The 16,998-nt window shown below is 44.1% G+C and overlaps 1 protein-coding gene across 1 annotated transcript; it reads left to right on the top strand.

The window, feature by feature from the left end:
- Positions 1 to 2,249: 2,249 nt before the first annotated feature.
- LOC133556149 (OCIA domain-containing protein 1-like) lies at positions 2,250 to 9,106 on the top strand. Its single transcript, XM_061905802.1, has 8 exons — positions 2,250 to 2,459; positions 2,538 to 2,637; positions 2,736 to 2,789; positions 5,821 to 5,868; positions 6,060 to 6,189; positions 6,274 to 6,407; positions 8,722 to 8,883; positions 8,952 to 9,106. Exons 1-8 carry the CDS (start codon positions 2,397 to 2,399, stop codon positions 8,987 to 8,989), a joined length of 729 nt encoding a protein of 242 aa, XP_061761786.1. The 5' UTR covers positions 2,250 to 2,396; the 3' UTR covers positions 8,990 to 9,106.
- The last annotated feature ends 7,892 nt before the right edge of the window (positions 9,107 to 16,998 follow it).

Here is a 16,998-nt window from a genome sequence, read left to right as displayed (position 1 = left end):
ATATATATATATATATATATATATATATATATATATATATATATATATGTATATATATATATATGTATATATATATATATAAATATATATATATATATATATATATATATATATATATATATATATATATATATATATATATATATATATATGTGTGTGTTAGGGGTGTGGGGGAAAAAATAGATTCGAATCCGTTGTGCGATTAAGAATTAATTCTCATTTTTTTGAAAATCGATTTTTTTTTTTTTTTAATCAATTCAACAAACCACTACACAGCAATACCATAACAATGCAATCCAATTGCAAAACCAAACCTGACCCAGCAACACTGCAATAAAAAGAGCAATTGAGAGGAGACACAAATGCGACACAGAACAAACCAAAAGTAGTGAAACAAAAATTTATATTATCAACAACAGTATCAATATTAGTTATAATTTCAGCATAGCAGTGATGAAAAATCCCTCATTGACATTATCATTAGACATTTATAAAAAATAAAAAAAAAGAACAAAAGTGTCACAGTGGCTTACACTTGCATCACATCTCATAAGCTTGACAACACACTGTGTCCAATGTTTTTTACAAAGATAAAATAAGTCATTATTTTGGTTTGTTTAATAGTTAAAACAAATTTACATTATGGCAATCAGTTGATAAAACATTGTCCTTTACAATTATTAAAGTTTTTTTTTTTTTTTAAATCTACTACTCTGCTAGCATGTCAGCAGACTGGGGTAGATCCTGCTGAAATCCTATGTATTGAATGAATACAGAATGGTTTTGAACCGGAAAAATATCGTTTTTGAATTGGGAATCGCGTTGAATCGAAAAAATCGATATATTATCCAATCGCGACCACAAGAATCGATATTGAATCGAATCGTGGGACACCCAAAGATTCGCAGCCCTAATATATGCATATATACATTCCTTTAACGTAAAATAAAATATATATATGTATATATACATTCCTTTAACGTAAAATAAAAACCTGAGCAAAAACAATTTTTTGCATCTTAAAGAAAAACAACTCAATAACCAAGTATGTAAATATATCAAATGAATAAAATAAGCCCTGTGATGAGGTAGCGACTTGTCCAGGGTGTACGCCACCTTCCGCCCAATTGTAGCTGAGATAGGCACCAGCGCCCCCCGTTACCCCAAAAGGGAATAAGCGGTAGAAAATGGATGGCTGGGGATGAATAAAATAAACCACAAATAGTACGTATATTTGTGCTATGAGTCTTTATTTCAGTTGACTCTCATGAATGGTAAACATCCCTGTGTATTATGATTTTATTTTGCCACCATTTTTTTATCATTAATATTGTAATTGCATAAGCATTGCATGCTGTTTAAATTTCCTCACCAATTCCTCCATTATGACTACCATTTTTTTATGTTCTATGTTACCTTATTCATATTTTTATAATAACATTATTTGCAACACGAACACCAAATTAACCAATTACCCTAAAACTAAATAATTTGAATTGTATGTATTTGTTTCTTTTAGGGGCTTCACGGTGGCAGAGGGTTTAGTGCGTCTGCCTCACAATACGAAGTTCCTGCAGTCCTGGGTTCGAATCCAGGCTCGGGATCTTTCTGTGTGGAGTTTGCATGTTCTCCCCGTGAATGCGTGGGTTCCCTCCGGGTACTCCGGCTTCCTCCCACTTCCAAAGACATGCACCTGGGGATAAGTTGATTGGCAACACTAAATTGGCCCTAGTGTGTGAATGTGAGTGTGAATGTTGTCTGTCTATCTGTGTTGGCCCTGCGATGAGGTGGTGACTTGTCCAGGGTGTACCCTGCCTTCCGCCCAATTGTAGCTGAGATAGGCGCCAGCGCCCCCCGCAATCCCGAAAGGGAATAGCGGTAGAAAATGGATGGATGGATGTTTCTTTTAGTCTTTGTTGTCTCTACCATAGTGACAGCGTGTACTTAAAACCTACAACGATAATTAAAATGAAAAATTATGCGGCGATATTATTTCTGTTTACATGAATTTATTCTGATAACATACTGCCTAACCATTGCACTGAATTTAGCAATCTCCTCGCTTGGGGGCAGCCCTACCGTTTTTGAAACCTTTCAAACGAAAGAGTCTATTTTTTTAAATAAATTATTTTTCACTTTTTATGACTCACACACATTTTTATATTTATAATGATCATATACTATTTATTTTTGGTTAATTGGGCTTTTCTTTGATCAGGCTTTTATTGTTGAAATATCCGGCGAGCCTACTAAAGCTCCCTTTTTTATTTCCGGTTCACGTCAGATTGGATGACATTGTCCCAAGTAATGGCACACACGCTAGGAGCCTCAATATAACGGGTTGTTTATCATCTTGCGCATTAGTTGAATACCACCTAACGTGCGTTTTTGTCATAATGGACAACATGTCTTCTACTACTGCGGGTTACAACGAGGAGATGCAGCAGCAAGGCGCACAGGTTAGCTAACGAGTTAGCATTCTAGCCGAAGGATATGCTGGTTTATACCTCAACCATTTGTCTTAAATGCCGTCTTAGGGCTCTCCCACTAAGGTACCGAACATCATGAAATACAAACCCACGGAGGAGGAGATGAAGGTGCTGAAAGAATGTCGTAGAGAGAGTTTTTTTTACAGAGGTAAGGCCATAACATTAGGTACAGCTGCACAACATGGAGGAGTTGCGTTCGAGAAAGTAAACAAAGAAATGTCTTATGTTGCCATCATTCTCTTGCAGAGTTGCCCTTTGCTGCGGTAGGCGCTGCCTTGTGTCATGCCCTTATTGTCAAAGGTAAACGCACACAATGGAGAGGCCCCAGGGTGTCCGAAGTGTGCCCCCGGGGCCATTTATGGCTCTGCAGTACAACATACTTGCCAACCCTCTCGGATTTTCCGGGAGACTCCCGAAATTCAGCGCCTCTCCCGAAATTCAGCTGGAGATGGAGGCCACGCCCCCTCCAGCTCCGTGCGGACCCGAGTGACTTGTGACATCCGGTTATCACGTCCACTTTCCCACAATATAAAAAGAGTGCCTGCCCAATGAGGTTATAACTGTAGAATGATCGAGGGGGAGTTCTTGGTTTCTTATGTGGTTTTATTGTTAGGCAGTCTCATTAACGTCTTCCCAGCGCAGCAACACACAACAACAGCAGTCACGTTTTCGTCTACCGTAAAGCAGTTAATCTGCCGTAAACAGCAATGTTGTGACACTCTTAAACAGGACAATACTGCCATCTACTGTGCATGTATATGTGACAATAACATCTATGGCTTTTAGAACAGTGGTTCTCAACCTTTTTTCAGAGATGTACCCCCTGTGAACATTTTTTTAATTCAAGTACCCCCTAATCAGAGCAAAGCATTTTTGGTTGAAAAAAAGAGATACAGAAGTAAAATACAGCACTATGTCATCAGTTTCTGATTATTTTGAATTGTATAACAGTGCAAAATATTGGTCATTTGTAGTGGTCTTTCTTGAACTATTTGGAAAAAAAGATATAAAAATAACTAAAAACTTATTGAAAAATAAAGAAGTGATTCAATTATAAATAAAGATTTCTACATATACTGCGATGAGGTGGCGACTTGTCCAGGGTGTACCCCGCCTTCCGCCCGATTGTAGCTGAGATAGACACTAGAGCCCCCCGTGACCCCAAAGGGAATAAGCGGTAGAAAATGGATGGATGGATAGCTGTAAATATACTCCTCCACTCTTAACCACGCCCCTTGCCCAACCCCCAACCACGCCCCCCACCTCCCGAAATCGGAGGTCTTAAGGTTGGCAAGAATGCAGTACAATCACTTGCATTCTAATATTAGTAGCATGCTAGCTTTATTTTTTTGTCTGCAAATTTTGCAGGTACACGGTTTAGCGTCAAATATTTTGTTGAAAAACACTCAATGTAAACAAAGCAATAAGTTCTTAAAATGAAGGTGCAAAATCAAGGAATATGTAAGAAATGCTTCGTAAAGTGGAAGAAAATACTGCAAAGTCTGAAAATGTAAACGGTGAGAAAGCTGAGAAGAACTATTTTCTGCAGGTTTAGTGACAGGAAATAACGGCTGTGTAACATGAATTTGCCCTGTTGTTTTTATTTAACTATGGGAAGGATATTTTTTGTTATGCAGTAATTATTTGAATTTAATTATTATATTAATCAACATCGATAATTATTGAAATGTTCTATAACCTGTGGAAAATAAGGAGCGGGAGAAAAACATATTTAATTTGAAATTAAACTTCCTGTGATTATAACCAGCTATCAAAGCAGCGAGGAAATGTCAACACAAGCGCAGAAAACACTCAATGTAAACAAAATTGTAAGATAAGCTCTTAAAAATCATGAATACCGTATTTCCTTGAATTGCTGCCGGGCATGCGCCTACCTTGAACTACTGCCGGGTCAAACTTGCTTCCCAAAATTATTAGCGCATGCTTACTATTACCGCCGGGTCAAATTCATAACGTTACAAGTGACACTTCCCCTGTCATTTTCAAAATGGTGAAAGCAGCAAGTTTGGCAACCTTAACCATTCAAAGAGCTATTTTGACCCATTTCACAACGACAATGGAGCCCCAAAACTCTTTTGAAATGTATAATGAAATTACACAGCATTAAGAGTTTGTTTTGCCTATACTATTGTGTAAACCAGGGGTCTTGTTCATCAGCCACACCGGTTACACTGAAGGTTGTGATATAAACAAGTTTAACACTCTTGCTAATATGTGCTACACTGTGAACCCACACCAAACAAGAATAACAAACACATTTCTGGAGAACATCGGCTCTGTAACACATTATAAACGCAACATAAGAATTACCCAGAATCAACCAAACATGATAGTTGATACTGTCACCTGATGGGCGGTCAGCGTGTTCATCCATTCAAAGAATCAACCAAACCTGATAGTCGCTACTGTCACCTGATTGGCTGTTAGTGTGTCTCACTCCATGCAAAGAACCAAACCTGATAGTCGCTACTGTCACCTGATTGGCTGTTAGTGTCTCTCACTCCATGCAAAGAATCAACCAAACTTGATCATTGTTACTGTCACCTGATTGGCTGTTAGTGTATCTCACTCCATGCAAATAATCAACCAAACGTGATAATTGATACTGTCACCTGATTGGCTGTTTGTGTGTTTCATCCATGCAACGAATCAACCAAACATGATAGTTCATAGTCACCTGATTGGCTTTTAGCGTGTCTCACGCCATGCAAAGAATCAACCAAACATGATAGTTGATACTGTCACCTGATGGGCGGTCAGCGTGTTCATCCATGCAAAGAATCAACCAAACCTGATAGTCGCTACTGTCACCTGATTGGCTGTTAGTGTGTCTCACTCCATGCAAAGAACCAAACCTGATAGTCGCTACTGTCACCTGATTGGCTGTTAGTGTCTCTCACTCCATGCAAAGAATCAACCAAACTTGATCATTGTTACTGTCACCTGATTGGCTGTTAGTGTATCTCACTCCACGCAAATAATAAACCAAACATGATATTTGATACTGTCCCCTGATTGGCTGTTAGTGTGTCTCACTCCATGCAAAGAATCAACCAAAAAGATAATTGATACTGTCACCTGATTGGTTGTTAGTGTGTCAGGGATCACTTCCTGCATTGCTCGGTTATTAGAAAGCGAGTGCCTCTGTTCATTCAACCAACCTTGCTTCTGTACTTCCGACATATTAGAAAAAAAAATTGAATGTTGTATGGAATGCTTTGATTACTTGTCTATCGGGACATTTATTAATATTGTTTTATGGTCCATGGAACACCAACGCACGTTAAAATATGTTTTTTTTATACTTCAGGGTTTGTCTCTGCATCACCCGGGTATGGATCTTTACCCAAAGTGGTCTGTAAGTTTGTGAACTTTGCTTTTTTTCATCACACTTTTGGATTTGATCGTGTTTCCACGTGACTTGGCAAGCTCCGAGTGGGGCTTTACCCACCGGTCAGTGAAGGCAGCGTGTGTGTGTGTGTGTGTGTGTGTGTGTGTGTGTGTGTGTGTGTGTGTGTGTGTGTGTGTGTGTGTGTGTGTGCGTGCCAGTTGGAGGCATGTTTGGCTTCATGGCGGGGCGGGTATCCTACATCCCGAAGTGTCAGGAGAAGTTGGAGAAGTTGGAACACTCTCCGATAGCAGAGAGATTTAGAGGGATGTTGCTGCAGCTTCCACAATCGTGCGTGCACCCACTCCACACTCCACTGTCCACACTCCACACCGCCGTGTCCTCCACTCTCACTTCTGCCATTCTCCTTTTTAGTCCCGGCGGTCCTCAGTCAGAGATGAGCGACCCCGACATCCCCAGCTTTGGCGCCATGTTCCAGCCCGCAGAAGACCCCGGCCAGACACCAGAGCGAGGCTATCCAAGAAGGAGCGTGGACTATAACGCGCCAGGTAACAAATATTTCTCCTCTTTTATTGGACTTTTCAGCTCTTGATATATTGAATCATTAGCTAATGATTCAATTCAGAATGGATTCTCCATTCAAAATCAATACTTTTCCAAAAATGATAGTGTGTGATGACTGTATTATGCTGATAGTATATATTTGTACCATGAATTGATTAACGTGGACCCCTACTTAAACAAGTTGAAAAACTTATTCGGGTGTTACTATTTAGTGGTCAATTGTACGGAATATGTACTGAACTGTGCAATCTACTAATTAAAGTATCAATCAATCAATCAATCAAAATAGGATGTAGGGATGGGACGGTATGATACGGAGCCCCTAAAAGGACATGTGGGGGGGAAATTTTTTTTTTAGATACCGTATTTCCTTGAATGAATAGTATGCACCTGCCTAGAATTACTGCCGGGTCAAACTTGTTTCGCAAAATAATTAGCGCTTGCTTAGCATTAACGCTGGCTCAGGATTAACGCCAGGTCAAACTCGTTTCGCAAAATATTATTTTTATTAGCGCATGTCTAGAATTTCCCCTGGGTCGAACTTGTTACGCCAAATAATTAGCATATGCCTAGAACTTCCGCCGGGTCAAACTCGTCACGTCACGAGTGACACTTCACCTGTCATCTTTTTCAAAATGGAGGAGGCTGATTTCAATCATTTAAGATCGCATAAAGGGAAGAAGATTATGAGCTATTCAGTAGGATTTAAGGTCCAAGCTATTGAATATGCTAAAAAGAACAGTAAGCAGCTATGTTCTATTAATATACCGTAGCTGCGTGTGCCAAATATGAGTCATTAAATGACTCCCGCCCCCTGGGGATAGAGGGTGCTAGTGATCCTTCTTGCGACAACTCTGCTGCAGAAGTAGTGACAACAAACAGCAAGAGTTAGCAGCGATCGTTTATTTTTTCTTCTCGCTTGCACTTTTAACATGGAGGATTACATATCTGAAATAAAACAGTTTTCTAAACTGGACTTTCAATCAAAGCAGGAGGTAATAAAGGAAGATCTCCATCGAGACAGAGAGACTTTTAAAACTGAAGAAAAATAAGGAAGACTTCTATAAACAAGTTATCAATTCTTTTGATCAGAAGGAGCTGCGCATGCAATTCATTTAAAAGTAAAGGTAAGACCATAATAAAGTTTTTTTTATTAAATGTGCTTTTCATGATGGTATCCTTACATCACACTCAAATTCATAAGCGCAGGCCTAAATTTACCGCATGCCTTTGGTAAGCGCCGGAGTGAGAAGAGGTTTTAAAAAAAATAGCGCATGCTTGCCTTTACCACATGCCTTTGGTAAACGCCGGAGTGAGAAGAGGTTTTAAATTAATTAGCGCCCCGTCAGCAATTCAAGGAAATACAGTATGTATCTCGTGCGCTCGAGAAATTACCTTGTGCGCACGAGGTCTAGATACACTATTGTACTTGGTATCATTACAGTGGCTGTCAGGCGTAGATCCACCCATTGCGTTTGTTTACATTGTGTTGCCGTTGAGCTATTGTATCCTCCTATGGTGTGTAGCGAAACATGTTTAGCTATTCCTTGTCCTGCAGTGCATTATCACTGCAGGACAAGGAACTTGTAAGAAACATACTTTATTTGTTGCCATGGAAACCAGGATTAGTGATTTAGAAGTACCTAAAACACTGCGGACCGCGGATGGATGTTAGCTGCGAGCGAGCTAGCCATGTCTTAAAGCACCTCTACCTGAGGGAGTTTCAGTGTAATAACTTCACTTTTATCTTTACTTTTTAGGCCAAAATGCGTCCATTCTCCCTTTTCTGTCTACACACTGTCTGCTTGTAAGTACTCTGTGTGTGTGCGCTGCCGAAACTTGCTCCTCCGCTGGTAAAACCAGCAATGTCACGAGGTGATGAGGCGCCGTCATAAGGAACCGGTACTTTTCCAACAGAGTATTGTAGCGTGTTTGAATTTCTGTCTACACATTGTGTCTGCTTGTAAGTACTCTGTGTGTGTGTGCGCTGCCCAACATGCTCCTTCACTGGTAAAACCAGCAAAGCCGTGGACCCCGACTTAAACAAGATGAAAACCTTATTCTGGTGTTACCATTTAGTGGTATATGTACTGAACTGTGCAATCTACTAATAAAAGTATCAATCAGTCAATGTCACGAGGTGACGACGCGCCGTTTTAGGGAACTGGTACTTTTCAAACAGAGTATAGTTGCGTGTTTGATTCATTAGTAGTGTGATCCTATACTAGGAGCGTTATACCGTCCAACTCTAATGTCCAGCAAAGAAGTGTCCTCATTTTCTTTGCTTTACCCCTGCAGACCAGACCGACATGGAGGACGACGTCCCCAAGAGGAAGGCCACCCTCTATGAAGACCTGCGGCTCAAAAACCGAGAGAACTACGAGGTGACACTGACTCAAAAGACGGAGACGCTCCTTAAAGCCCCACCTGAGAAGGAGTGGGAAAGGCCGACAAAGAACGGTGGGACATCAGACTTGCGCCAGAAGGTTTTCCTTCAAAGACAATTCATTCTATTTCCTCTGTTGCAGTGAAGAAAAACAGCTATGGAGACACCTGGGAAGAATGAGTCAGGTGACACTACCTCAGCGGCCATTACTGACTTTGAAGGGACTCGCGTGTCGTTCTGTTGACTTCTTCTTTGCAAATTAAACCAAAGTGCTGACGTGGTCAGTCCTTGGAATCATTTGCTGGACTTCCTCTAGGAGTCACTAAAATTGTCCTGTTTATGTATGTCTATTCCAGGATAATAACCAGTGCAGATCGAGCTACACGCTTTAATATCCATATGCAAATCAAAATATTGATACTTTAGTTCAGGGGTGTCCAAAATTTTTCCACTAAGGGCTGCACATTGAAAAGTCAAAAGTATGCGAGGGCCATACTGCTATTTTCTTTAAAAAGATACTAAAAAACAGATTGTCAGCTTTGTATTATAGTCGACTAATTATATAACCACTGTGGAGATCCTCGTCCTGGACCCTCCGTTCCCTACCCGAAAACACCACGCCTGGCTCAGGGTTTACACACTTTTATTTGTCACAAATGTCTCTTTCCAGCTTTTCAGCTCTGAATGACATGTTTAATTGAACTCTCCTCCGTCTGGCTCTCACTCCTCACTCGCCAGCCCTCCTCATGGATTCCAACGCTGCTAATAAAGGAAACAGGTGATTAGATAACTCGTCCCAGCTGAGGTATCTGCTCACCTGATTGCTGCTTCACGACCGGTTGCCGCACATGCTCCGCCCGCAGGGGACGCGTAGGACACGCCCCTCTCCACATGCCTCCACAGCCCGATTCAGGCCGGGCAGCCGTCCGGCCGCGGCCACTCCCCCACTCCTCCCCAGGGCGAAAGAGGAAGTCGGCCACGGCCATCTGACTCCCCGGCTTGTGGACCACCCGAAAGTTATAAGGCTGCAGCGCAAGGTACCATCGGGTGATCCTCGCGTTGGAATCCTTCATGCGGTGGAGCCACTGGAGCGGTTTGTGGTCCGAATAGAGGCTGAAGGCGCGCCCCAAAAGGTAGTAACGGAGGGCGCCCACAGGATGGCGAGGCACTCCCTCTCCACCGTGCTGTACCTCGCCTCCCGGTCCGACAACTTACGGCTGATATATAATACGGGGCGGTCGACCCCGCCCCCACCTGCTGGGACAGTACCCCCGCCCCCAACTCGATGCGTCCGCCTGCAGACAGAAAGGGATTTCAAAATTAGGCATGTGCGGCACCGGCTCCTCACAAAGTGCTTTTTTCACCTTCCCAAACCCCTGCTGGCTCTGCTCCGTCCACTGGACCAGTTCGGGAGCACCTTTTCGGGTGAGGTCAGTTAATGGACCAGTCCAATCCGCGAACCGCGGAATGAACCTCCGGTAGTACCCTGCTAGTCCCAAGAACTGCCTCACCTCTTTTTTTGTCTTGGGAGGTGGACAGGCCGCGATCGCCGCTGTTTTGTCCACCTGTGGCCGCACCTGGCCCCCCCCCCCTCCAAATGGTACCCCAGATACTGTACCTCCCTCCGTCCAACCGCGCACTTCGCCGGGTTGGCAGTGCCCCGCCCGCCTCAGGGACTCGAGCACCGCCCCCACAAGCTGCATGTGTTGTTCCCAGCTGTCACTCTGGATGATGACATCATCCAGGTACGCAGCCGCATATGCAGCGTGGGGCCGCAGCACCCGGTCCATGAGACGCTGGAACGTGGCAGGCGCACCGAACAAGCCGAACGGAAGTGTTACGAACTGGTACAAACCGTCCGGAGTGGAGAAGGCCGTTTTTTCCCTGGACTTTGGTGATGAGGGAATCTGCCAGTAGCCCTTGGTTAAATCCAGTGTGGTGAAAAAATAGCAGTGCCCAGCCGATCTAGGAGCTCGTCGACCCGGGGCATTGGATATGCGTCAAAACGTGACTGATCATTCACCCTGCGGTAATCTACACAGAAATGCACGGTCCCATCCTTTTTCCCCTACCAAAACAATGGGACTGCACCATGCGCTGTGAGATTCTTCTATCACTCCCATTTCAAGCATTTTTTTTAATTCCTCTCGCACAAATTTACGCTTGTGTTCGGGGAGCCTATATGGCCGAGATCGCACCGTAATCCCCGGGCTAGTCTCAATATGGTGTTGGATGAGATTCGTGCGGCCGGGCCGTGATGAGAACACGTCAGAAAAGCGCCGCTGTAACTCAGCTACCTCAGCCCGCTGTGCCAATGTGAGCTGGTTGTCACAGGAAAGCGGAGGGGTGGGTCCAGAGTGCGGGACCTCTGGCCCAAACTCCTCTTCCTCCTTCACCACCGTCGCCATGGAAACAGGCTCCGCCTGTCTCCATGCCTTCAGCAGATATAATTGTGCGTCCCCCCGACGGTCCGAGCGCCGAACCTCGTAGTCCACATCACTCACTTGCCGTGTGACCTCAAAGGGTCCTTGCCACTTTGCCAGTAATTTAGAGCTTGAAGTTGGAAGCAATACAAGCACTTTTTCTCCCGGTGTAAATTTACGCAGTTGGGTTCCCCGGTTATACGTGCGCTGTTGACGCGCTTGAGCACGAAGCAAATTCTCGCGTGACAAGTGCCCCACCTGGTGGAGTTTTGCTCGCATGTCAAGGACGTATTGTATTTCATTTTTGCTGGAGCTTGGACTCTCGTCCCAGCTTTCTTTAATTACGTCCAAGACTCCGTGAGGCCTCCGGCCATACAATAACTCGAACGGTGCAAAACCAAGCGAGGCCTGAGGTACCTCCCGCATCGCAAACATCAGGGGATCCAACCATTTATCCCAATTTTGTTTGTCCTCGTGCATAAACTTACGGATCATTGTTTTCAGCGTTTTATTTAGCAGCCCATCCGTTTGCGGATGATACACGCTGGTGCGGATCGATTTTATCCTCAATAATCCGTACAGTCCTTTTATTGTGCGTGACATAAAGGACGTGCCCTGGTCAGTTAAGATCTCTTTCGGGATCCCAACCCGGGAAATGACCTTAAACAGCGCTTGCGCAACACTTTTGGCGGAAATAGAGCGCAGCGGCACTGCCTCGGGATAGCGCGTTGCGTAATCCACTAGGACTAAAACAAAGCGATATCCCTGTGTGCTCAGGTGAAATGGTCCGATGAGGTCCATGCCCATTCTCTCGAAGGGGACCTCTATGAGGGGTAATGGGCGTAATGGTGCCTTTGGAGTGGCCGCTGGATTCACCAGCTGGCAGTCCGGGCAGACGGCGCACCAGCGGCGCACATCCGCCCGGATGCCTGGCCAATAGAAACGGACCATGACCCGATTAAGTGTCTTGTCATATCCCATATGTCCAGCCATCGGGTTCATATGCGCCACCTGGAAAACCATTTCCCGGTGGCGTTTTGGCACCAACAACTGGGTGCATTCCTCCCCTGTTTGCGTGCCACGGGCCACTCGGTAAAGTCTATCTCTGAATACTGAAAAATTAGGGAATACTCTCGCTTTTCCCGGGCGCACCAGCTGACCGTCAAAGTCGACCTGGTCCCAGGCCTCGCGCAAGGTTTCATCACGGGACTGTTCGAGGGGAAAGTCCTCCGTAGGTGACCATCGAGGAGCCGGGGGGGCCTCCTGCGAAGCCCCCGCCGGTTCCCGCTCGGCACTCCCGGATGAAGCCGCATCGCCACTCAGAACAGCGCGAATACTCCCCTCTCCTACTGTCCGTGAACGCACCCCCACACATTCTGCCAATAAATCATTGAACCCTGGCCAATTCGTGCCCAAAATTACGGGGTGCGAGAGGTGCGTACTTACGGCTACCTCGACTTTATGTTTTTGTTTGCCATATGCAATTTCCACTGGTACAATCGGATATTCGTGCACATCCCCATGAATACACCTTATCCTCACCCGTGTTGCTTGCATCAAAACCCCGGGCCGAACCAGATTCTGGTGGATCAAGGACTGTTTACAGCCCGAATCCACCATCGCCCGGTATGTACCCCCTGGTAACCTTACCGGAACACGGTACGTCCCTCCCCAATCGGGCGCAGGTGCTGGAGGCCCGACAACCCGCATCACCTGCCCCACCTCCATCAGGGAGCATTCCCTGCGCACGTGACCGGGCTGACCGCACCCCCAACACACCGGGCCCGGCATTTGAGGTGCACTTTGCGAGGGAAGCCCTCCATCCGTAGCGCTGGCACCCTGTAACACCACAGGCAGGTTTGTCATATTCCCATGTCCCCCTTTTTGTGTTGTGTGCGTGCATGTGTGTGTGTGCATTCTGCGTTGTGTCCGCCTGGGGAACCTGTCCGTGGTGCCTGGGCGATTTTTCTCTCCCCACCCCCCCACATCGTGGGGCGAGTCGCCGGCGGGGGGCCGCAGCAGGTCTCGTGTCCATCCTTGGCGTCGCCTTTTGCTGTACTGCCAAATGTTCCTGCGCCAGTTTCACGGATACATTCACTTCTGAAGGGCTGAGTTACTTGACCCAGGCTGCAGTCCTCGCCGGAATGGCATCCAGGAACTGCTCCAGGACTATGTCTTCCAGCATCTGAGGGTCCTGCCCATTTGGCTGGAGCCATTGGGTCGCTGCGTCTCTCAGCCTGTGCGCGAAGACAAACGGCTGGTCTCCTAGCTCCAGCCTCATCGCCCGGAATCTTCTACGGTGGTCTTTGCTGCTGCCGACCCGGTCCAAGATGGAATGACGTAAGTTGGCGTATTGCGTGCGGGTGGTTGCCGGGAGACTCAACACCGCCCGCTGCGCCTCCCCTACCAGGAGCGGCAGCAGCTTCACGCCCCACTCTTCCTCCGGCCATCTGCTCGACCTTGCCGTTGCCTCGAAGACGTCGAGGAACGACTGTGGGTCCTCCACCTCCACCATGCGCTTCATGGCCGATGTTCCTCCTGTCGCCTCCGCCCTGTCCATCAGCGTCTTGAGCAGTTGAGACTGCTGCTGACTCCCGGCTGCCACCTGGGCCAGCACTTGGGCAAGTGCCTCCAGCGGGGTTGGTGCTGACATAGTTTTTCTTCCTTTTGGGTCCTTCACTTTGTTGGGCGCCACTGTGGAGATCCTCGTCCTGGACCCTCCGTTCCCTACCCGGAAACACCACGCCTGGTTCAGGGTTTACACACTTTTATTTGTCACTAATGTCTCTTTCCAGCTTTTCAGCTCTGAATGACATGTTTAATTGAACTCTCCTCCGTCTGGCTCTCACTCCTCACTCGCCAGCCCTCCTCATGGATTCCAACGCTGCTAATAAAGGAAACAGGTGATTAGATAACTCGTCCCAGCTGAGGTATCTGCTCACCTGATTGCTGCTTCACGACCGGTTGCCGCACATGCTCCGCTCGCAGGGGACGCGTAGGACACGCCCCTCTCCACAACCACATTTTCTCATTGCATACCGATTATTAGGGACCGATGTCCCTTTGGGACAGAGGACCCTATTGAATTTGTAAGGTTTTATTATTATTATTATTCCGCCGCCTCTTTGAGCTGTAATTTGACCCCCTTAACATGCTTCAAAACTCACCAAATTTGACACACACATCACGACTGGCGAAAATTTGCTTTCTAATCAAAAAACCAAAACCCAAAACTCAAAATTGCGCTCTGGCGCCCCCTAGGAAAAAAACACAGACAAAACTGTCTCTAACTTCCAGTAGGAACGTCGTAGAAACATGAAAAAAAAACCACTGCGTAGGTCTTAGTTAGACCTATATTTCATATACTCATACCTCCCAGCTTAAATCAACAGGAAGTTTACAATTCCCCCTTAAATATAAAAGTTGGCTAAAAAATGTCGCTTTTTTTCAAACATTATGTCCTCTGAGGCCGTTTGTCATTTCGGCTTCAAATAAGCAAGAGAAGAGAGATTGAACCCTTCTGATTAAAATTTGATGAAAGAGTTTTAATTATTACCCCGGTTTGTATTTTATGAGCCCAGAAAGAACTGGTGGCTGGTGCTGTTGTGTGTACTGCTGTCACAAAATGGCAGCTTCCTGCTCAGACAAAACTGCTTCAAACTAACTCAATGTAGGACTGTCATACACACATGAAACAAAAACCTCAATATAGGTCTCACTGAGACCTATATTTCCTACAGTGACCACCCCCAACTAAAATCAACAGGAAGTTTGCTATTTCCACTTCAATACAACAGCTGCATTATATTCACGATGCATTAGAGTCTCAAAATGGCGGCACCAAGGCGTCCTTATAAAATGCCCAAACAACTGCACAACTTTTATTACTATTAGACTGATGTATAACACGTGTATATAATTTTTTCTCTGTGTAATAATCAATCCATCCATCTTCTACCGTTTTTCCGGGCTTGGGTCGTGGGGGCAGCAGCCAATGCGGTCCCGTCCATCGCTGCTTGCAGCTTTAATTTTTCCTGTTTTTCCCCCCACGTAGGAATAAAATAACATGATTGTGTCACTGCGTAACCTAGTCTCAAACATTTTGCATGTACAAAAATATTAATTTATTATTGTTGTCATTTTACTAAATAATTCTTAATTCATACCGGTCCGTGACGCATTTGCTACCGGGCCGTAGAGAAACATGAAATAATTTCTAAAGGACTGCATTTTCTCCAACTTCACTTTTTCCTGTCCCACTAGACACGCCAATAAGCTTGATTATAGGGTTAACCCTAACCCTTAAAAACTATTCTTAGGAAGTTGTCATTTGTTCTAGCTTTGTGACATGATACAACGTACATGAATGAACATATCAAATATAAATGTGACAGATTGCAGCCAAAGGATGATTTCCAACTGCATCTCATTGGAAAGAAACAAACCCCGAGCTCCTGCTAATTCAACGTTGTAGTAAGTTGAATCTTCCCTGCACTTATTTTTGCTGTATTTATCTGGCACAAGTGGAAAGCCGGTCCCTGAAAATGATTTGCCAACAATAAACCGGTCCGTGCTGCAAAAAAGATTGGGGACCGCTGCTTTAGATAACTAAATGTTCATTCAAACCCCGGCCGAGTCATACCAAAGACTATAAAAATGGGAGCCATTACCTCCCCGCTTGGCACTCAGCATCAAGGCTTGGAATTGGGGGTTCAATCACCTAAAATGATTCCCGGGCAAGGCCACCGCTGCTGCTCACTGCTCCCCTCATCAAGGGTGATGGGTCAAATGCAGAGAATAATTTTGCCACACCTTGTGTATGTGTGACGAACTATGGTACTTTAACTTTTAACTTTAATATTTTAAAAATATTTGACCATTATTTTAATAGCATGTTATATTTTAGATATGGGGTGTCGAAATGTTCCACCAATATTGAAAAGTCACGTATTTCTAAATGATGCTAAAAACAAAAATATATATTTAAAGTCAAAACTTTGTGTTATAGGGGTCTAAGTATATTAGTTTTAAAATTTCAGATTTTTTTCACTAAATATCAATTTTCTTATACATTATTAATGTTTTTCTAAAGATAGATATGATTTTATTTGAAAACAGACAAGTCTAAGTTTTAGTAGACACTTTATAGTCGCTTTTTGTCATTACATAGCGTTTATTTTTGCTGTTTTTTCTTAAATTTTTACAGGTTTTTTCCCCCCCACTGCATAACCCAGTCTCAAACACACGTAACAGTCTTTATTATTGTTGCCATTTTACTAAATAATTCATAAGTTAGTATGTTATTCTATAAATATCTACATTTTGTTTATTAAAATATTTAAAATTCTTATTTCAAAAGTTTATAATATTGAAAAGTCATATATGGAGCGGCCCATTTTGATATATTCTTTCTAAATAATGCTAAAAACAAAAGTATCTAAAGACACGTGACTAAGTATTAGTTTAAACATTTCAGATTTTTTCCATTAAATTATGATAAATTTGCTCTTTTTTTTCTTACATTTAAAAAAAAAAGAAAAGACACAAGTCTTCAGGTATATTTGCAGAAACTACCAGATCGGTATCACCCAAATTTTACTCAATTTCGGATCCCAAAAAAAAAAATCTGTGCTATTGGCTAATCAAACAAAATTTTGACATCGTAATAGGCTCTCCAAATTCATGAAAAAATATTTATACATATTAGCCGCACTGGACTATAAGGTGCAGATATATACGTTGTGAAATGAGTTATATACACAGCAA

Source organism: Nerophis ophidion, linkage group LG01 (assembly GCF_033978795.1).
Source record: "Nerophis ophidion isolate RoL-2023_Sa linkage group LG01, RoL_Noph_v1.0, whole genome shotgun sequence".
Taxonomy (NCBI): Eukaryota; Metazoa; Chordata; class Actinopteri; order Syngnathiformes; family Syngnathidae; genus Nerophis; species Nerophis ophidion.
Note: the sequence above shows the minus strand (reverse complement) of the source record. Positions and strands in the feature narration are given on the sequence as shown.

Bases quoted from the DNA above. Each gene is read 5' to 3' on its own strand.
- LOC133556149 (XM_061905802.1), top strand. From the start codon at position 2,397: ATGGACAACATGTCTTCTACTACTGCGGGTTACAACGAGGAGATGCAG. The intron at 2,790-5,820 runs GTAAACGCACAC...TTTATACTTCAG, and splicing joins TCATGCCCTTATTGTCAAAG to GGTTTGTCTCTGCATCACCC. The intron at 6,408-8,721 runs GTAACAAATATT...TTACCCCTGCAG, and splicing joins CGTGGACTATAACGCGCCAG to ACCAGACCGACATGGAGGAC.